Source organism: Cavia porcellus, unplaced genomic scaffold, assembly GCF_034190915.1.
Source record: "Cavia porcellus strain 051 isolate PalLab524CR breed Dunkin Hartley unplaced genomic scaffold, mCavPor4.1 scaffold_23, whole genome shotgun sequence".
Taxonomy (NCBI): domain Eukaryota; kingdom Metazoa; phylum Chordata; class Mammalia; order Rodentia; family Caviidae; genus Cavia; species Cavia porcellus.
The window spans coordinates 41,093,176-41,115,406 of NW_026947506.1; the positions used below are offsets into that span (position 1 = coordinate 41,093,176).

The 22,231-nt window shown below is 43.3% G+C and overlaps 1 protein-coding gene across 16 annotated transcripts in view; it reads left to right on the forward strand.

The window, feature by feature from the left end:
* Positions 1–22,231, forward strand: part of Cux1 (cut like homeobox 1) — a 360,722-nt gene that overhangs the window by 81,905 nt on the left and 256,586 nt on the right. For 14 of the 16 annotated variants that reach the window (XM_063234256.1, XM_063234259.1, XM_063234255.1 and 11 more), the window contains exon 2: positions 5,679–5,789. The exons of the other annotated variants lie outside the window; for them this stretch is intronic. In XM_063234256.1, coding sequence (XP_063090326.1) covers positions 5,679–5,789 — 111 coding nt within the window. The remainder of the gene's footprint in view (positions 1–5,678; positions 5,790–22,231) is intronic. 16 annotated transcript variants of the gene reach the window in all.

Sequence of the window (22,231 nt, forward strand, 5' to 3'; positions counted from 1 at the left end):
AGTTTTTTTTTTTTTTTTTTTTTGTCTTTTTCGTTTTTAATGGTACCAGGGATCGAACTCACGACTGCCTGCTTACAAAGCAGGCGCTTATGCCACTGAGCTAAATCCCCAGCCCCGAGGCACTGTAGAGATTCTAATCAGTGAGGCAGTCATCCACCATGCCCTAGTTGCACAGCATAAGCAAGGCCCAGGTGCTGTGGCTCTCAGCTTCTTAGAGGAGGGCAGATGTCAGCAGCCCTCCCACTTCATGAAGGCTGGGCCTGCTCCTCTTGTGGATGGTCCTGAGCCTTTGTCAGATCCAGAAGCTTTTCTGGAGCTCCAGTTGGTGGGGCAACCTTAAGGTATAAGAGAGCAACATTGGTGGAATCCACACTTGGGCCAGTGTAGCCAGCAAGTACTGGTGTGTGTGATGGACCCAGCCATAGAACTGCCCACGGGCCCTGTGGTTTCAGAGCCAAAGTTCTCTGCTAGACCTTGGCTTTCCGCCTGAAATCAACCATTCAGTGACTACACTGAACCAAAATCCACCCTTTCTGTATTAGGAGCCTGTCCTAGTCAGATACTTTCTCTGTAACTTTTCCAGCTCTTTTAACCTTGTTGGAAATGCCAGATTCAGAGTTAGTAGGTATGTTGCCAGCCTTGCTACCTTGCTGTGACCTGGGCTGTGGAGTCTGGGGTCCACTTGCTTTGCCCTGGAAGATTTTGACTAGGCCTAGTGGTGTTTCTCTGACTGGCTATGATCACTGATTCCCCACCTCCCACCCCCCACCTCACGCTACCCCAGAACCCAAGGCTGGCCAGTGGGCAGGACATTGGACAAGAAACAGCTGTTGTTTTGATATAATATGTGCTCACTTCACTTTTTTTTCTATGTGTGGGATGGAGCCCAAGGCCTTGCACATGCCAGGCAAACACTCTGCCAGTGAGCTACGCTGCAGCCCACACCCCACTTTTTGAGTCACCAGAATCAAGAGACTGCCCACTCCAGACCTCTCTGCCCTCTGCAAATAGACCTTAAGACCAGGACCAAAAGAGGCTTGTGTCTTGGACATATCATGTAAAGTATATTTCTATAGATACATGTGTATGTGTTCTTTCACAATGGCAGAGATTTTTTTTCCTAAAAATAATTAATTTTTTTGAGACAGAGTCTCACTGTATAGTTCAGGGTGGCCTTGAACTCACTATATATCCCAGGTTGGCCTCAAACTCATGATAATCTTCCTGCCTCATGTTTTTATGCTTTTTAAAATTTTTATTTTAGTGAAAATAAAACCAAGCAAAATAAAACAGTAAAGCCAATCAAAACAGACCAGGGTAAGTGACACAGGACTTCAAAACAATAGGAAATCAACAATGGTTGCCATAATGCCTCTTGTTTAAAATAGCTGCACATACCTTCAGACATGGTAAAAATCCAACAAAACAGAACAGAGTAGAACCAATAAAAACAAAACAATGAATAGAATAAAGGACTTCAAAACAAGATAAGAGTAAATCCAAAATAGCTACCATAATATATCTTATTATCTTTGAAATAGCTGCCCATGCCTTTGGATATAATAAAATAAGACAAACAAAACAGAATAAACCCCAACTCAACAAAACAATGAAAATGATACAGGACTTACAAGATGGTAAGGAATTAATAATGGCTACTACCTTCAGAAGGAGATCCCCATAGATGCTACATTGCATAGTGTTATCCTCTGAACAGATGATTAGACTACCAGCTTGAGGCCTGCAAGGTCAGTGAAACACTAAACACTACAAGCATTAAATTGTATTTTACCTCAGTAGCTTTCATTGCAGCCTGTGTTTCTCTGAATCAGCCTGTCACTTGTGGTGGAGGTTAGGGGTTGGTGGTGGTGGTTCTTCTTGTTTCCCATCACGTGTGCTGGAAGGGAGTGGCATCTGGCTTTCCACGCAGTGCCCTGTGCATGCTGCAGATCCACAGGGAGGGCTTGCTTCTTGGTAATTTTTTGTTCTCTTTCCCCACAGTCCAAGAGTTGTGCTGACTCATGGGAAAAGGGTGGCATCTGACTCTCCCCACAGCTGCCCCATGTTTTTATGTTTTTAAAACAGCATCTTGCTTTGTTTATGTTATCCAGGTTAACCTCCAGTTACTGGTCTCAAGCGATCCTCCTGCCTTAGCCTCTTAGGTAGCTGGAACTATAGGTATATGCTACCACATCAAGCTAGCAGGATTTTAAAATTAATATATATATATAGTCATTTTTCAAACTAGATAATAATGCGTTTGTAGCAAAAATAGTCAAAAGACTCATACTGCAGAGTAAGTTACTTTCTCTGTGTTCCTCTTGAGGAGGATGCATAGTTTTGTTTGTTTTTTTTGTCTTTTTCCTTTTTTTATCGGTACCAGGGATCGAACTCACTACTGCCTGCTTGCAAGGCAGGCGCTTATGCCGCTGAGCTAAATCCCCAGCCCCAAGGATGCATAGTTATAGTTTTCTTGATCTCTGGAGATCATGGAGCCTTTTGAGCTGTGCTAACATTATCTGGTACTTACTCTTTCTTTCTGTTGTTGTTTGTATTGTTTTGTTTTTGTAGTACTGGGGATTGAACCCAAGGGTGTTCTAGCACTGAGCCTACAGCCCCGTTATTTTGAGACAGGATCTTGCTAAGTTTCCCTGGGTGCTTCATTTTTGCATACGTAGATCTCAGTGACTAGCTTGTCCCATATAATACGTGTATTCTTTTAACCATTGCAGAATGACCCATGAGTAGCCATGTCACATACGCTATTTGCTGGACATTTTAGTTTGGTTCTAGCTTTTTACTTTTTGTGACTTAATACCTTTCAGATGTGGGAACTATTTATGTACCTATTTATATGTGACCCATGACTCATAGGCTGTGGATTCTGTATTTCATTCAGATACATTAGATTCCTTTGTTAATGTATCATTGTATTTCATACTCTTGAGTACAGGTAGGCTTTGTAGATGATAAGATAGTATTTGGTTTATATTTAGCAGCCATCTCCTTCTCTACACTGCATACAACCTTAGAAAGGAGCTCCTTGGTTTCTTTCAAAAGGATTTGGTGGCGGTTTTGCTTTTAAAGGACTTAATCAGAGTTTGAGCCTTAAATCTGACCCTCTCCATCTGGGATAGTGTCAGCACAATAGATCACTGGAAGCTCAGTCTCTCTTCCTCGCTGTGCCAATCTGTTTCTGAGGTGGCGGGTGGCAGTATAGTGTTAAATTTGGAGACCCCCATTGGCTCCTCATGTCGGCTCACATATGTCTGCAAGCATGGGGCATGGAGCACAGTAGACCCCTGCGGAGTCTCCGACTGCCAGCAGCAGGTGGCCTCAGGTGTGTTGGCTGTGTGGTGCCATGATCAAGGTGGGTTTATGTCTCCACCAGGCCACCTGTTCAGCTCAGACTTCCTGATCCATCTGTGTAGGACAGACCTCAGAGCCAGAGGGCAAGATAGGGAGCCAGGGGTAATGGAGGGTCCTGCAGACCTTGTGTTTTTGTGACGTCCCTGAAAATCTTTCCACTGCTTCCTTTGCTGGGTAGAAAGTCTTAGACCCTTTCCCCATATCACTTTGGGATCCCAACATCCAGTGTTTCACTTGCTTCAAGAAGCCAGCAGATGCCACTGGTTGGTGGTCCTGACCTAGGCCTCTGGAATGGTGGAGGCAGCAGGATCCTCATTGAAAGCTGTCAGTGCCCATTTTGTTTTTCTCAGGGTTCTCTGTGTCTGTGTGTGCTTGGAATGAAACATCAACTTTTTTTTTTTGTTTTTGTCATATTTCAATATTGGCTTCTTTCCTTCCTTCTTGAAGCCTCCTTTTATAACTTCTTCTTCTGCTGCTTAAATATAGATGTCTAAGTCCTCCTCCTTACCAGATTGTTTATATTTTTAAAAGCCTTCTGCTTATCTGTGGCTGCTCCTTCTTCTCTCTCTCTATCCCACATGGGTAGTGGTTGCTCTTTTTCCCTTGCCTTCTCTTAACTGGGATGTGTTTCAAATATGGTCTATCAAAATGTTCAGTGTTTCCCTCTTTTCTGCAATAGCTTTGACATCTGTTCTTGAATGCTAGCCCAAGTTACTCTTTTGGACTTGTTTGCACAAGATTTGCTTTTATGACAGAAATACTAAAAGAGTGTGGCATGGTGGTATCTCTTCCCCTCCAGTCCCTTGCCCCCACCCCCATTTTAAACTGTCTATGATTTTTAAGTTGACAGCACACTGGATGTTTGTTCCAGCTCTCTGTCATCTTGTCTGGCTGTGGGCCACCCCAAAGTGGTACCAGTGAATCATTTCCCAGGAGGGCTGTTAGGCCCATTGGGTTGTTTGCACCACAAAAGAAAGCCAGTGTCACTTCAGGAGGTGGGTAGGGAAAGATTCCAACTGGTACCCTGAGTGTCAATGGATGACCTCTCTGGCTTTTCAGCCTCTATTTACTAGGCCTTTGCTCTGCTCAGCTGCAGGATGTTGGGCCAACATGGAGCAGCCATCCTGAGTCCTAAGTGCAATAAGCTGCTGTTCTCAGTAATAAAGCCACTCAGTGAGATATCAGGCCTAGTCCTCAGAGTCCAGGGCAAGTTAGGTGTTTTTTTATTTGTCTTTTTTTAAAAAATTTTTTAAATTTTTATTGGTACCGGAAATCGAACTCACGACCACCTGCTTTCAAGGCAGGTGCTTATGCCGCTGAGCTAAATCCCCTGTGGGTGGTGACAGCCACGTGGCCTGTGCTCTTGCCACAAGTGTGGAGTATCATCCTGGGCCCATCTGCCACAGGCTACTTTGGAACGACTCCTGGCAGCTCCTTCAAGAATCTGAGGCTACTAAGAGGGTCGGTTACCAGGTACAGCAGAGTCCAGAACCTGCTACTCTGGCAGGTCCTCTTTTAGTACCCAGCCCTGGTAGTCCTCAGAGTCCAGGGCATGTTAGGTGTTTTTGTATTTGTCTTTTTTTTTTTTTTTTTTATTTTTATCGGTACTGGAAATCGAACTCACGACTGCCTGCTTTCAAGGCAGGTGCTTATGCTGCTGAACTAAATGCCCAGCCCCAAGTTACATGTTTTTGAGAAGGACCACTCTGCCAGGTGTTATGCTTCCAAAAGATTTACAAAATACTGGAAACAATTATTCTTTGGTATTTGCTTTTTAAAGGTCTCTCTTACAAACTAATAATAACAGGTTAATGGTCCTGAGCATGATGCCTGACCTAAGGTGAGGTTGCAGTGAATATTTGCTACTGTCTAAAGTCCCAGGCCCACATTCTGGTAGGATAGAATGCTCAAATTATACAGGGAACCATAACTAGTAGAATGGCTGAGAGACACTGCCAAGAGCAGATACAGAGTAAGGGAGGACATCATGGGGGCAGTGGCCAGACCTTGGTTTTAGGAGGCACATGTTTCTGCATTTGTGTTATAGGCAGTCATTTGTATAGTGTATACAGTGTATAATGTAGCTAGCTGAGCAAGTTTGGCTTTTCTGGCTAGTGCTTGTGGGTTGTGTGTAGAGTGAGTGAATTAGGCTTGCTGCCCTTGTCATTGTCCCCAGCCCCACTCTTCCCAAGTTTATTAACCTCTGGGGTTCCAGGGGTCTCTGCAGCATTCTGCTCAAATGCACACATGATCCCCCTGGCAGAGTGCACAATTACAATCTTGTTTATCCTTTTTGTGTCTCTTCACAGAGAGAACTTGATGCCACCGCAACAGTATTGGCAAACCGGCAAGATGAAAGTGAGCAGTCCAGAAAGCGGCTTATTGAGCAGAGCCGAGAGTTCAAGAAGAACACTCCAGAGGTGAGGTAGAGCTCTGCGGCAAGCTCTCAGAGGGGTCTTGGCGTCCTAGGGCATATTCAGATCACGTGTTGTAAGCATTTTGTTTCATTAGACAAAGGCAGGGCAGATTGCCTGCTTCTTTCTTCTCTCGTACCACCCTCATCAGAGCAGATTGCATGTCCCCACATAGGCTGTGGAGACATCATGGTTGATAGGTTGTCCAGAAATTTCAAAGCACCAGCTAATTCCACAAGTAGAGAGCAAGCTGAGTATATAAGAGCATATAGCCACGTTTGCAGGTATGTTAGACCCTCAGACTCATCCCACCTAGTGGCCTTTTAGACTTTAAGGGACAATGTGGGCCCTGGCATCTTCGGGCCAGCTTTGGGTAGCAGAGTGTCTGAGATACACATGTCCAAGGTTGATATCTTGCCAGTATTTCTTATAGAACAGACATTTCATTTGCTTTGGCCTTTTAAATGCCTCTGTTTCTTGAAATATGCTGTAAAGGGCACTGGGAATGTGCTCTTTATTGCTCTTGGTTTTTCTTATATATGTAGGGAGGCCAGTGCTTAGAGTGGCTAGAACAGCATTCTTTTAGTCTATCTTTGGGGTCCCTCGTTTCCTTTAGTCCTTGTTATAGATTTACTAAGAAATGTAAGGAACCCAAAGGGCACCAGAGAGGTATGCAGATGAAGGAATTGCTCTCTGGGGGTACTGCTGATTTGGTCTGCCAGGATCTTGTGCCCTGGGGCTCCCACCCATCTCACTGGGACATGAGTGGGTCGCAGCTGCCACAGGCCACTTAAGTATGACTCTCAATTCTTTCAGGTAAGACAATGGAACAGCTGTGCAAGGAAAGCCACTTTCTGGAAGCAGTTGCCTGTAACTTGTAATATAATATTCTTTTTTAAATCGGTACCGGGGATCGAACTCATGACTGCCTGCTCGCAAGGCAGGTGCTTATGCCGCTGAGCTAAATCCCCAGCCCCTAAAATAATATTCTTGAAAAGTTTTATTAGACAACAAAATGCAGACAGGAGTCATTGAGTCTTATGGCGGCTGTCCTTTGTGCAGCTTTTGGAGGATGGCTTTGCCATGAGTAAAGACAGGAAAAACCTAGGAACCATGACAGAACCTCCCTTCCGATTGCCTGGAGTCTCAGCCTGCTTCAGAGTAAGCCTGCTGGAGAGAGTGGTGGTTTCCTTGGCTCTCAGCCTTGACCCTGTTTTCCTAGTCAACTCCTTTTATGTCCATCTTGTGGACAACTCAGCCTTGAGTACCATCCCGTTAGCTGGCTATTGTGTTTTCTCATCATCGTTCCCTTCGTGACCTTATGTCCAGGGATTTCCATAGCAAACTAGAAGGACCCGAGACAGAAGATAAAGAAGCAGTCTGTCATGCTTACTACAAAAGTGATGGAGCAGAGAGCTGGCTTCCTGCACTTCCTCAGAGTCGAGAGTCCATGGCTGGTAACGATGAGGTGCATTCTCAGCTAGCTATCCATCCTGGCTAACCCCTGCTGCTGGTTTGACAGGTGTTGACAGAACTGAGCCCTTTCCCTATAGTGGCACCTAAGCAGGTCTTGTTCTGCAGAAATTAGGGACTGGCTTACATGACTTGTATTGAAGGCCATGCCAGTTACTCAAGACAACTTAGTCTTGCACTTTGCACCTTTGCCTTCTTCTAATCCCAGGAGACAGAAGAAGCTTGAGTGGGAAGCAGCCAACTGGTAAATGCCATTTCTTTTCTGATCCCACCTTCTGTGAAGAAAGGGACCATTATGAACCTAGAAAGAATGAAGCTATCATCTATTTTTTACTGGCCCAGCCTGTGCTGATGTCAAGGCTGGCACCCACTTGGCATCCTCCGCTGTGGGGAGAGTACTGTGGTGGAGTGTCCAGGAAGCTTTAAGGAAGCCACTTACAGGCTCCTGCCGCATGGCTGGTACTTCTAGACTTTGGGTGTTTGAAAATGAATATTGCTTAGAACTTTGTTTATGGGGTAAAAAAATTGGTTTATCAAGAGAGAAGGCATCCCTTTCCTGAGGCCATAGCATGGTCCTCTCCTGCCCTGGCCCACTGAGGATCAGGCATTTGCCCCAGGGCAGCCTGTAGGGCAGGCCAATCTGGTTGTCTTTTTGCTGGTATTGTGCCGTGTATGCTAATTCCTGATGAAAACATCTCTATCCATTTTTGATCTGGAAGAGAGGAAATTTTCTATGCAGCATCTGTGGAATTTCTATATGCAGGTTTAGGTACCCTAAGAATTTCAGAAAGGAGTAAGACTTAGTCCCTAAGCAAAGTTTATGTTTTCCTACATTGACCCTTCTTAAGGGTGACCGGGAAGACCTCCAGGAGGGAAAAGCTTGTTCAGATGGGCAGATGGGGAGGGGCAGAAAGGGGACCTTGAAAACCATGGAAAGACTGTGTAGCTGGGATATCATGTGGCTAACCAAGACTCTGACAGGCACCAGGAGCCCCAGGCATTCAGAAGGCCGGGTGGGGGGTGGGGGGGATTGTGGTGGTGGTTCTGAGATTATTGGAGTCTTAAAGATTTTTTGTTTAGAATGAATGTTTTAAGTTTTGGTTTTATGCTTGTGTCTTTTTAAATTTAAAAATTGTGGTTAATTAGAAACAGATTTTAGTTACTCTACAAATAAAGTTTTGTGCATTTTCTTTGAATCCGCAAGTGTCCCTTTCAAAGAAAAAATCATTTAAATATTTTTTGACTAAACATTCCTTCCTTATTGAATTAATAATCACTAGTGGAACCTAATAGATGGTGAAGCATTTCTTGGGTCTATTGCGTTTCCTGTGTTTTACTGCAGGTAGCTTATTAGCTGCATGTTTTTGGGCAAAGTTTTAGTTTTGTCATCTATAAAAAATATAATGCCAGGGCCCAGCTCACAGTGTTGCTGTATGTACAACCATGTACATACATGTGTGTACATTTGGGCATATGTGCCCACATGTATGTGCATATGAACACTTATGTGTAGGCCTGGCACCTAGAGCCTGTAAGTATTTATTATTAGTATTAACTTCAAACACTTACTATGTAAGGTGTTAGAGGCAGTTGATTTTTACAGAGCCAGTTCAGGGACTTTGAAAAAAGCTAGAACAAGCATAGGTAGTTTCAGCTTAAAGTATTCGTAGAATTGGTTTATAAAAACAGTTAATCGTTTTACAAATATTTATGGAACACCTTCCGTGTGCCAGATGGTTCAGCCCTGGGGAGAAAATCCTATCCTTCTTCTTAAAAGTTTCTTATCTTTCTCACCAGGCAGTGGAACAGGGCGATGCCGCATACTGAGTGCTGGGATCGCATAGCTGGCATCTTCTGACTGCGTGTTTTCCCCTCAGAACACTTATGACCGTGGTGAGAATGTTCTCTGGAGAAACCACAGATGGCTCAGTCACCCTCTGTATAGATAAACTGTTCTCTCTTTTTGTTGTTGTTTCTAGAAATGTAGCTACCACCAAGCTGCATCTCTGACTTTTTATTTTTTATTATTGAAACAAGGTATTGCCTACTTGCCCAGGCTGGCTCCTGGAATTTGTGGTCCTCCTGCCTCAGCCTCCCAAGTAGCTGGAATTACAGGCATGCACAATTGCATTTGTGTTAGTTCTGCTTTCTGAGCCTGTCTTCTTTTTTCTCTTCTTCCTCCTTCTTCTCTTTCTTTTCCCCCACCTCCTCCACCCTGTGTCATTCATCACTTACCTCCTTGTACTCAGGGAGGGAGAAGACAAACAGGGGAGGCGATAGGGATTCCAGAACTCTAGGGTGGGTGACAGAGATACATCAAGGTCGAGCTGCTGGGCCGAGAAGCTGAGCCCTTAATTTAGGCCTGTGTACTAAGGAGCAGGAGATGGATTAGAGGGATGGGGCCACTTCTACTGTGACCAGTGACTCTGTGGCTTGACTATAGGTACAAGCAACAGTTTTCTGGAAGCCTGCTAGTGTAAGAGTGTGTTTGTGTGTGACATGGGTATATGTGCATGTGTGTGCACACGCACGCGCGTGTGTGTGTGTGTGTGTGTGTGTGTGTGTGTGTGTGTGTGTGTGTGTGTACTAGGGGAAGTTGAGGCAGGAGGACCGAAATTTTGAGCCTGGGCTGGGCAGCTTCATGACTTAATTAAGACCCTGTCTCAAAATAATAAAAAGAGTTGGGGATGTAGCTCAGTATAAAGACCCTGAGTTCAATTCTCAGTCCCAAGGGGACAGAGGGAGAGAAAAGAGAGAGAGAAAGAAAGGAATTATATATTGCAGTCCAAACCAAAAGCCTGGCTTCCACTCTATAAGACAGTTTCTCAGCCTTCTACACGCAGCTGCTTTTCTGTTCGTTTGACCAAAATACTGGTTAAGCTCCTGTTCCTACCAGCATGATTCCAGTGGCCTCTTGGTCTTGGGCACCTGTGGATGGGCAAGACCACAGCACGTGAAACCTTGAGTTACTTCTCAACTGGTATCAGGGTTTCGTTTTTTTACCTAGGAATTGCTTTTTTCTTGCTTTTCCATTTGGTTGTGGTTGACATTTGCTTTTGAGATCAAAGTTTGGTTCTATTCCTGCTTCTTGGCTGGCCTGGGACTTGAACTTAGGGAGTCTGGCTGCTGAGCCTGTGTTCTTAGTACTCTCTGGTGAGATGAACAAACATATGGCTATGTGCAGCAGAGTCCTTAGAGTGAAGTCTCAGACACTGGCCCTGCACAGGGAATTACATGGGGCAGAATGGCAAGTGAGGTTGAGGACTGAGTGCCCCTGGTTGTATGTCCTACTAGTATAGTGACGAGTGCCTTGATTTGGAATTGTGTTGTTGGAGAGTGATGCTGGACTACCACACAAATGGTCTTTGCACAAGACCAAAAATACCTGGGCATCCTTTTCACTTTGGTTTGCTTCTGTGCTGTTCAAGGAGAACTATTCTTTGCTGAAGAAAGAAGAGAGAAAATAGCATTCTGAGGGACAGGGATTTCACCAGCAGGCCATCCTGGCACATGTCTTGGTCATGTCAGCTTGTTCATCTCTGCCCCAGATTATTTCTGGGATATTTGTTTCTAAGGGTTTCTTGGGTAGTTTTTGTTTCTCTGGCAGTATGGCACGCTGCTGCTGTGCAGAAAGCCCGGCCGCCTGGCAGGGTATTCCTTGATCATTTTTTCCTGGTGTATTTTTGCCTAAATGTCTCTTGCTCATTGGACCATGAATCTACTGATGCCTGATCTACGGAGCTTGCAGTCTGTGTCTGTGCTTCTTGCATGTGTCCTAATCGAGAGCATGTGACGTTCTCACTTTACTTCCCTTACTCCTGGAGTCAGCAGCAGAGGTCAACTCCAACCCTGACTGTGTGGGGCCCAGCTGCCTGGTAGGGGGGCACACCCTCTTTCTCCTCCATGTCTCTCCCAGGGGTGGTGTGATGCCATTTGCAGGCCCATGAGTGCCCACTTTAATGTTTTTCATGGCACTGACATAACTAGTCACTCCATGGCTTTTTTAACCTCTTTTTTTTTTCTTTTTTTCCGGTACCGGGGATTGAACTCACAACTGCCTGCTTGCAAGGCAGGTGCTTATGCCGCTGAGCTAAATCCCCAGCCCCTCATGGCTTTATTTTTGAGTACCAAGTCTTACCTCGTTTTCTCTACCTCAGGCATGAAGTGTTTTTCTGATTTTAGTGCTTGGGCAACAGTTGTAAAAAGTCAGGCTTGGAATGGCATCTTGCACCATCGTCACAGAGTCTGTATCTGCCAGTGTCTTCTGGGCTCTGGTAGGTGGCATCAGAAAGGGCCTCTGCTCTTTATGATTGGTATGAAATGTTTGCCAGATCAGGCATAAAGCGAAGGACCCACTGTTGTCTCCTTCGCAGCCAGTTTTTGTGGAGGTGAAGAAGATGAAGAGCTGGAAGACACTGGACTTCAGGATGTGTCTCTCATTCCTTAAGAAAAAGAGAGGAAGAGGAGGCAGTGGAAACAGTAATATATAGCTGTAGCTGGGACCCAAGGGCATTTAGTCACTCCTTGGTAGACTTTTTTTTGTCTTTTTCCTTTTTATCAGTACCGGGGATTGAACTGAGGACTGCCTGCTTGCAAGGCAGGTGCTTATGCCGCTGAGCTAAATCCCCAGTCCCACTCCTTGGTAGACTTTTATAGATGCTGCAGGAGTAACTCAGTCTGGAAAAAGAAAGTCACATAAAATAAAGTGGCCACTCCAGTGGACATGTCACATAGGCTATGGGGCTGGCTGAGTGGTACCTGAGTGGTGTCCAGGGCCTGCAGGGACCCTGCCTGAGGCATATATTCAGGAGAAGGTTCCAGTTACACTGGGGGTTGAGTGGCAAGTCAGGGAGGCCACATACCACCCTGATGCTTTTCAAACTCCCAAAAGCATATACATACTGTTGGTGATTCCTTGGTATGTTTGTACATGTATGTACATGTTCATGTATGCACTGCTGAACTCTCAGTATTTCTTTTGTTTTCAACAAATTGTCAGGCTACAAGGTCCTATATGACTTGAGTTTGCCATTCAGGGTTCGTGTTTGTTTCAGTTCCAAACCACAATGTGCAACCTAGTACACATACTAGCATCATTTTCCTGGATCACGTTGTGCACATTGAGCTAGCTGCATTCAAGTTCCATGGCACCAATTTGACAGACCGTGGGTTTTAGGGAGGAAAACCAGCTAGTCAGGTCCTGACAAACATGGCTCCTTGACAAGGACAGCGAGTGGCCAGGGAATCTTCAAGCTGGCAGACCAGAGGCACAGTGGTCAAGCCAGAGATTCGCATACCTTCTGCCATAAGCAGACTGCCTATCTGGGGATGGAGAAGCTGGTACAGCCCCTCTGCTGATTCATCAGCTCTGGCAGTCACTATCTCCCACTTCTCAACCTTAAAGAGCTGTTTTGTACCTTCAAACACATGGGCAGTGAGTCACTGGAGCAGAAGACATCCTGTCCTGTTAATAGCATTCACATAGGAGTCTTTCTTTCAAAACAGAAGAAAATTTTTAAAATGTTAATTGCATCATTCTACAAGATTAACTTCCCAAGCAGGCAGATGAAATTTTATTTGATACTCTAATTTTATTTAATTTTTGTGCAAAATTTAAAAAATTGAAGGCACTGAAGAACTGCCTTGCTTTGGTAATTCCTCAGGTAGCTATATATAGAATTACTCTATGGTTCAGCAATTCCACTCCTATGTATATAAAAACACTACTCAAAACATGAATATACCCACAGGAGCATGGTTCAGAAAAGCCAGAATGTAGAAGCAGTTCAGATTCCCATTAGCAGATGAACTAAAAAGCAAAATGTATCTGAACCATACCATAGAGTATTATTCAGCCAGAAAAAGGAATAATGTGCTTGAGTCATGCTGCAACATAGATGAAGTTTAAAAATATTTTGCTAAGTGAAAGAAACAAGACAAAATGTCACGATTCACTCTCTCTGTCTAAGATAGCAAACCCACAGAAACAGGAAATAGATTACTATTGCCAGGGGCTGGGGAAGGGTAGGGAGGAGTGATTAATAGTGGGTATATGGTTTCTCATGTGAATGACAAAAAATGTTGTAGAATAAGATGGTGATCATAGTTGCACATATTCGAATACCTGCTAAATACTACCACTGAATTGAGCACTTTAAAAGGGTGCTCGTAAGGCATGTAAGTCATTCCTTAAGCTGTTATCTTTTAGAAATCTGTTTTTGCTGGGATATCAGGAATTCCTGGGCAGCTTTTTTATTCTATTGTTTTCTTGTCTGCTCCAAAGACTTTCCTCACTGGAGAGTATCTTGTGAATTTTCACTTTTGCAGTGGTGGCCTACTTGACAAAAGGCCACTGAGAATCAGCAAAATTATAAAAGTTCACATAATAAACTTGGCTGTTTAATCATTCTGCAATCACTCACTGTTAAGTTACAATAAGACTTTAACTAGAAAATAGTTTAAAATTAAAAGTAAACTTTTAATAGTTACCAATTAAACATGGTGAGCCAATTTATCCACCTAAGAAGTTATTTTCTTGGTTCTTATAAGTCCCTAGGGGGAGAAGCTGCCTTAAGTGTAACAGAATAACGAACATAGGTCTAGCCTAATTCAGCTCCCATCAGAAGTGGCAGGGTGGCTGTGTTTTCCCCCACATTCTAGAAGGACCTCCTGCAGGCCTGAGAGGGTGCTACAGAGGCCTGAAGAGCAGGCAAATTTGATATCAAGGACTCATCAAATCCTAGCTCCTCTGTTATCTCAGTTGCATTAGGACAGAAGCTTGTCCTCAGGTCTTTCATCTGCAACAACACACACTCTGCAACAGGTTTCAAAAGGTCCAGGAAGGTGTATGTCCAGTCCCAGGCCGATGGCATGGATGTTCAGGCCAGGTGACCCTGGCAGGGTTACTTAACTATTGAGACTTGGACCTCCTGCCTGCTTTTTACAGTACCAGGATTGAACTCAGGGCCTTTGTACTGAGCTGCAATCCAACCCATTTTATTTTGAGACAGGTCTCACTAAGTTGCCCAGGCTGGACTCATATACTTCCATTCCTCCTGCCTTAGCTTCTAAAATAGCTGGGATTACAGACATGCACTGCCATGTTTGATTTCTATCTCTTTATTTTAAGTAGAAAGGGTCAATATAGGTTAAGTGTCCCTTATCCATAATGCTTTAGACCAGAAATGTTGAGAAGCTTTTAGAATTTTTTGGGATTTGGCAATATTTCTGTAGACTTTAACAATTGAACAATCCAAATTCTAAAACTTTTTTTTTTTTTTTTTTTTTTTTTTTTTTTGGTCTTTTTGAGACAGGGTCTCACAATTGCAGGCCTCAGCTTCCTGAGTGCTGTGATTACAGGCACATGCCACAACACCCAGCTAAAATATTTAGATTTTTCTTTTCTTCTTTTTGGTGGTAGGAATCAAACTCAGGACCTCGCACTTGCTAGGCAGACACTATGTCACTGACCATATCCCCAGCCCCAAATTCCAAAACTTTTTGAACATCTTGGAACATTTTGGACTTTGACATTTCAGATTAGGGAAATTCAAGTGTGTGATATTGGCTGTTAGGATGAATTAATTCAAGACTATGAAGCATATAGTAGGTACTTAGTAACTACTTTTATTCCTTTCTTCTGTCTTCTGTTACTTTTTTCCTTGTACAAGCAGTGCTGAGCCCATTCTAAAGACCAGAGACAATCTGAAGTAATGAGAGGTAACAGGAATAAAAGGTTCTGGTGTTTAGAGCTGCTCTCACAGCAGATGTGAGCAGACATTGACCAGGCAGACAGAAGACACACAGACTAGTTTCAGATGGAGATAAGCAGTGAAGCAGTCATGTGATAATGAATGGATAGGCAGAAGGGTACTTCAAGGACTCAGGAGGTGCTTGAATCTGAGAATGGAAGACGTCCTTTATAATCTCCCTACCCCAAACATACCCACACCCCCTTCTGTGTAGTTTTGTAACCCTTGTTGACAAATTTGGAGAAATGTGTAGTGGTAGGGTCCCCAGACCTCTTCAACCAAAAGGCCAATGACAGTTACTTTTAGATGTCAGATTCATATTCTGTTTCTCTTTGTCTCTTTGTCTCTCTGTCTCTCTCTCTTTCTCTCTCTCTCCCTCTCTCTCTCTTTCTCTCTGTTCTAAAAGCAGGAATGCCTTGAGTTTGCATATTCGAAGGCTTAGTTCATGGACTGAATTGGAGTTTAAGGGAGAATGTGTAGGTAATAGGCAAAGAGCCAGTCTCTCTGTCTCTCTGCTCTGTGTTACTGGCAGCAGTCGGAACCACATGTGGGTGGGTCTTGGACCACAGACAGCAGGGCCACCCTGTGACCTGTGGTCTTTGTGAGCACTGCTTTATGGCCCCTGAAGCCTTGTGCTGAGCCGTTCAAACAGCTGGCGTTCCCTTTCCTTCCTGAGCTGTGTGTCACTTCCTCCATGTGTCTCGCAGTTTCTAATGCACTATTTTAAGCATCAGACAAATTATCTGAGAGCTCAGTAGCTGTCAGGAGGAAAGGATTTAATTAGACTCCTATGGGATGGAGTTTCAGTGGAGACCTTGCTGAGCTACGCAACCTCTCTGAGCCTTTGTTTTCTCATCCAAAAAATGGGAGTGATGACAGTTCCCTTGGCACCATGAGTCAGATGAACTGCTACAGGATTTCCAAAATGGTGTGGTAAGTCATAGAAACTCAATAAATGAATGACATGTGTGTGTTAGAAAAAAATGCCTCTTTTGGAAGGAGAAGTTGTGTCCATGAATTGATTTTAAAGCTGTATATGAACACTGAAAAAACAAAAAAATATCCCCAAGGATCAAATAGACCCTAGTGTCTACCAAAGATTTAAATAGATTTAGTAAAATGAAAATCTTTGCCTTCCATATGTTTCTAGATTGCCTTTTTTATCCTTTTTATTACTTTAACTGTTCATAGAATGGAAATATTTGCTGCTGGACCCTCTCTTTGTAGCTGTTGTTTGAAAGTAGCTGTAACTTGTCTTTAGGTCTAGCCTAAACTGAATTGCATTTTGATTGGAGAACATCATTCTCTAGGAGGTAATAATAACTCAAGTATAGAAGAGATCTCTGCTTCTCCATAAATATCCTCATTGAAGCTGGGTATGTTTGCACATGCCTGTGATTCCAGCATTCTTGGAGGCTGAGGCAGGAGGATCACAAGTTCAAGCTCAGCCTGGGCAACATTAGTGACTAAGTGGGACCCTATTTCAAAATTAAAAATTAGAAGATTGGCGGGTGCAGCTTATTGTACATGTCTTGAGTTCATTCCCCAGTGCTGCAAGAGGGAAAATATAAAAATCCTCATTGAGTACAATTTTTAAGGCATAATGACAAAGTGTGAAAGCCATAAGATTTGTTTGAAATTGTAGTGTACTGCTTATTGGTATTTATTACTTAACTAGGAACCAGCTGTCACACTAAGTACATTATAACCATTTCCCTGAGTCTCTAGGTCACTGAAGGAGGTGCAGTCAGTAGTGCCATTTAACAGAGCCTAAGTCACTTGTCTTCCAGGATTTGATATGTATTTGTTGGTTGGTTGGTTTATTTAGTTTAAGGGTTTTGCTATGCAGTTCAGGTGGGCCCTGAACTCATTTTGTAACCCAGGCTGGCATTGAACCCAGGCCTTATAACCCAGGCTGGTGATAGCCTTGCCTCAGCTTCCCACGTGTTGGAATTAGAGGTGTCTGCCATCAACACCCAGCTTCTCCCAGTATTTCACCCAGCAGCCAGACTCCCAAGGCTATACTGTAACCACTGAACCAGCTGTTTCAGGTACCAGATGACCGATTAGCTTACTGGATTGTAAACAGTTCTTCTATTAGTTTACAAAATAAAATGCTTTTGCACATTGCTTTGAAGTAGCACACATTTAAGAGTGTGTGAATGTAGAGATGTATTTTATGAGTATACCCAGGGAGGAACACTTTGTATAGACTAAAGTTTGACAGTAGCCCAAGAACCCTTTTTAACTTTCAAGATTTATTATAAACCAAACACCAGGAAAATCTCTCCATTCGTTTTGAGATTATGTCAGTCAAGAAAAAGACCATTGGATAGTGGATTTCATTTGCTCAGAGGTCTGCTGTCTTTGTCTTTCTGTGGCCAGGAGGCCAGGGATGGGGCTGGCAGGGGAGTTTTTATGGACCATTGGTTATTGAGTAGCACTGGCTTTTGGCTTTAAGTTGCCAGCATGAATTGCATAAAAAGTAAGTTAGTGCAATGATTTTGTTTGTGGCCCAGTGTTATACCACAAAAACCTGGTTGAAGAAGGATTTAACTGGGAGTCAGAACACTTAAATGTCTGGCTCTGGCTGGCTTTGTCCCTGCCAGCTCAACTGAGCCAGCCATGTTACCTCTGCTTTCTGATCTGAGAAGTGTGAGTGCCAGCTAGATATGGGCAGGAACCCCATGGCCCCTGGAACCAGAGCTCCCTGTTGGTCTTCCTGTGAACCCATAACCCAAGCACAGCTTTTTGCTGAAACGGGCCTGGCCTCCTCTGCATCTCGAGGTTTTCCTAGCAAGAATCTTTCATGAGGCAGTGGTGATCCAGGAAAGTTTGTTCTGAGGGCCTTGCAGCAGCTGCAGGGACGAGACAGACGCAATTTACAACAGCTGACATCTATGCAGGACTTACACATGGTAAACATGGTTACACTATTCCCAACACTCTAGTACTTTAACTGAGTTAATGTAATTTATGACATCTCTCTGCAATAGGTACATTGTTTATTTTTGCCTCAGAAAGAAAATAGGACCAGAGAGGACATGTAGCTATAGGTGTCACAGCTAAGAAGAGGTAAGGTTGGCAGTAGTTTTTGGTTTGGTTTGGTTTGGTTTTCAGCACTGGGGATAGAACGCAGGGTTTTCACATTGAGCTCTACATCCTGAGCTTCTTTTTATTTTATATTTTGAGAAAAGATCTTGCTAAGTCACTAAGTTGCCTGGGTTGGATTTGAACTCACGATGTTTCTGACTCAGTCTCCAGAGTGTTTGGATTATAGGCCTATGTATATAGGCTTGGCAGGAGGTTTTAGATCTAGACAGACTGACCACAGGTCTGTGCCAGAGCAGGTCCCTTGGGAGTGTTTACAGAGTCTTGAAGCCACAGCTGCCTTCTGACATGCAGAGCTGGCTGCTGTGCAGGATGGATTTCCAGAGCTGCCTGTTGCTATAGAGGGGTCCTGGCCATACGCCACTGCTACCCTCCCCTGCCTGGCTTCCCAACAGACAGTGCATTTAGAGGAGAACAAGAATTCAGACTGCTTCTCAAGTAGGCAGAATATATCTAGAGGAGGCAGTGTCAAGCTGCAGCTCCCACCTCACATTTGAGAGATCCTCGATATAGGCCAACAGGCTAGCTGAAGCCCCAGTGTGACCCTGTACGAATTCATCCATTCACAGACTGCTCTTGGAATGCTATAAAAAAAGGCCTGCACCAATATCCCCAACTTGACAGCTCAGCTATTACTGGGGGGACCCAATTTTTGTAGTGGCAGGGGAGCCACATTTCTTGTACCAGCCTGTGTTGTACCATGGGAATGTTGTGCGCATAAGTTGCAAGATACATTTCCATTCTAAAAAAGTTGTACACCCAACATGCCCTGCATATGTTTCTTCCCAAAACTTGTCTCAGGGAGCTGTGGCACAGGTAGGGAGATCAGGGCGATGGGGTGTACAGCTACCTGTGCTCATGAGCCACGGGCCCATGTGAGACCACACTGGGAGCAGTGTGATTACATCTGTGAGCAGTTTCTTTATATGCAACACCATGTACTGAAGTTTAATTTTTCATATGAAATATTTCTAGCATACTGAAAAATGTAGAAAAAAATTTTTATGCTTTTGTTGTAAATTGGGTAGACTAATATTTTGGCTATTTGCTTCTGATGCCTGATTTTCTTCTAATCAACGTAAAATGTTACATGTCCTGCTAAACTCATTTCCATCCCACCTTGCCCACTTCCTCCTCAGATCTAACCACCATCTTAAAATTGATGTTTCATTTCTATATGCTTTGTGCATTCATAACAATGTTTATGCAGTCATAAAATATGCTGTTACAATAATATATATTTTTGGCTATTTTTATCCAGCATCTCCTCCTAGTGATTGAGCTGCAAGGGTGTGCATCTAGTGGATTCATTTAAACTGCAACATGGTGTCCTGTTGTGTGCATAAATAGCAGCTGGCTAAGATGGCAAAAGAGACTGGATGGTTACGACTCTATTGCTGGATGCATCCTGGGGAGGGGCCTAAGGGCTTTCCTGGAATAAACACCAGAAGTGCCATTGCTGGTCACAGGGTACTTGTGATGTCAGCATGCCATGGTGTCCCCAGCTTGTTGCTCTCCAGTGCAGCTGAATGCCATTCTCCCCTGAGTGCTGCCCCCCACTCCTGTCTCCCCAATCAGTTCTGGCCATGACCTTGCTGGAACTCTGGGTTAGTTAGCCTTTGCTTGTTAAAGAGGTGTGAAGTGAGTCTCATTTACTTCCTATTTCTATTTTTCGGCTGTGGGTGAGCATCTTCTGGGCAGAGACCAGCTTGTGTATAGCTTCCTCTTTTGTGTATTTCTTATTTACAGCTTTTGTGTACTCTCCTCTTGGGCCATTTGCTGCCTTCTTACCCTATTGTACCTTCCTAACATTCTGAATCTATGGACATCACCTCCTAGGGTACTCCTTATCTTTTCCCCGTGTTTATGCTGACAGTTGGTCACAGGGAACATGTTTATTTTCATGAAGGTGGAATACTCCCATCCCCAACCCCAGTTTTCTTCATGCATGGGTCATTCTTTTTGCTCTCTTTCAAAAGTCTTTGCTGTGCGGAGGTTACTGACACCTTCCTAAGCTACTTTCCCCAGTGCTTGGTTTTGCTCTCCATGTGGGACCTATGATGCATTTTGTAGATGGTGATGGGTAGAGTGCCAACTTTGTCCTTTTCCATTGAGCCCCTGGTCCCTCCTGGAACCATTCATCATGCAGTCTACCGTTCCTGTCACTCTCAGTACCTCTCAGCAACTGTTAGCTACTCTACTACCTTTTGCTTCTAGACTGCTAGTGTGATCCCCACAGTTCTGAATATGATTTTTTTTTTTGTACCAGGGATCAAACTCATGCCCTTGTGCTTGCCAGGCAGCTGCTTATGCCACTGAGCTAAATCCCTGGCCTGAATATTACTCTGCTGTTTTGAGTCTCTGGTAGGGACAGGCCCTGTACTCATGTTTCTCATCTAGACTGTGCTGGGCACTTCGTCTAGTCTTCCATGTGACTTTCAGAATCCTTCATTCACTTCCACTTTGAAAATTCTTATTTTTTAAATGAAACTTTAAAATACATTTTAGTGGAATTTATTGAATTTGTAGTTTTTGAGAAGCTTGATGAAGCATTGAGTTTTGATGGAATTATTTTAGATCTGATTCTCTGGTGCATTTTATTCCCTCTGTGAATACTCCGTGTAGAATCCACTTACTCTGGCTCATTGTGTAGAGACAAAACAGTCAAAATTGAAGGATTGATCATTTTAGTCTGGAGCCAGGCATAAAAATAAACCCCACTCTGTTATCATAGGTGGCTGTGATTAAGATTGGGCGAAAGGTCAGCTCGGGGCCTCCTAACATTGACAGTTTCCCTCAGAAGATTAAGTGCTGCTTCATGTTTGGCCCAGGTCATCAGTAGCTTGAAGCCATTACTGTCTATTGGCTGTTTGGTTTGTCTGAAATATGGGGCTGGTCTCAGTCTATTTCCCTGGGGTCAGGTGTGTTCACATAATCAAAAGTGCCAGGCACTCATAGTGTGTGTGTGTGTTCACATTAGCCTCCGATGGGGAGAAATTTGCAGTGCCAGGAATGCAGGAATCAGCTTCTTGCACATTTGCATTTGAAATTTTGCCTCCTTTCTTAGTAAAGTGTTTTCGAACTCACTTTGGAGATACACTTGTTCAGCCAGTTGTCTGTGCTTTGAAAATGACCGTTAGTGAAGGAAAATGAAGAAAAATGAAGATTCTTGCTTTATGGATATGTGGTCAGGGATTTCCATCAGCCCATTCCGTTCTCATGACATAATAAGAAAAAGGTGATGGTTTCTTTCCTTGAATTAAAAGTCTAGGACAATATATTTTTATTTGTATAGAAACAACCCATGAAAAGTAGTTTGCTTTTTAAATAATTGCTTGCCACAATACAGGATTAGTTCTGATAGTGAAATAGACAAGAAGTGGTGAGTGAATATGTACAGAGATTAAGAAATTAAAAATTATGTATATTGGACTAGTAAAGAATACAACTCGTGGTTTAACTCTCCTACTATACGATACAGGAATGTGGTATTTATGCACAAGTATATTTATTCTGAAATAAGATTTTGAGATACACCTTCATGTGAATAAATCCATTCTTACTTGAATCTAGATAAAACATTTACATATTAGTGTTCTTAATTTGAAGTGTGGGAAATGAACTCATTGGTAAACCTTTTTAAGTAAAGGAACTGATATAGTAGAACCAGCAAAGCTCTGAGCCCATTTTACTCTAAAATTCTTTTTGCATTAACACATCTGCAGTGTTAAGGAATATATGGAAAATTGAAATAGTGGTTCTATCCTGCCGTGTCTCCAGTGCGTCAATAAATCACCTTTTTTTCCTTTTAAAATGTCTGGCCTTGTAATTTATGTTTGCATAACCCATTACTAAATTCATAGTAGGTGTTTTAGTTGGCAGGCATTATTCCAGGGGTTCTGAGGGGCTTTAAAAAAATACCGAGCCTTTGTTAGTATTTATACTTAAGTAGACATTTTAGGGTTTTTTTAAAATAATGAACTGGATTTTTAAAAAGGAATTTGGAGCTGGCTATTTACAGTTTCCTTAGGCAAACAGTGTTAAGTCCATATTCTTACATTATCAACTATCATTGATTTCCTAATAAACTTTATGGTTTTTCTTTTTTTTTAA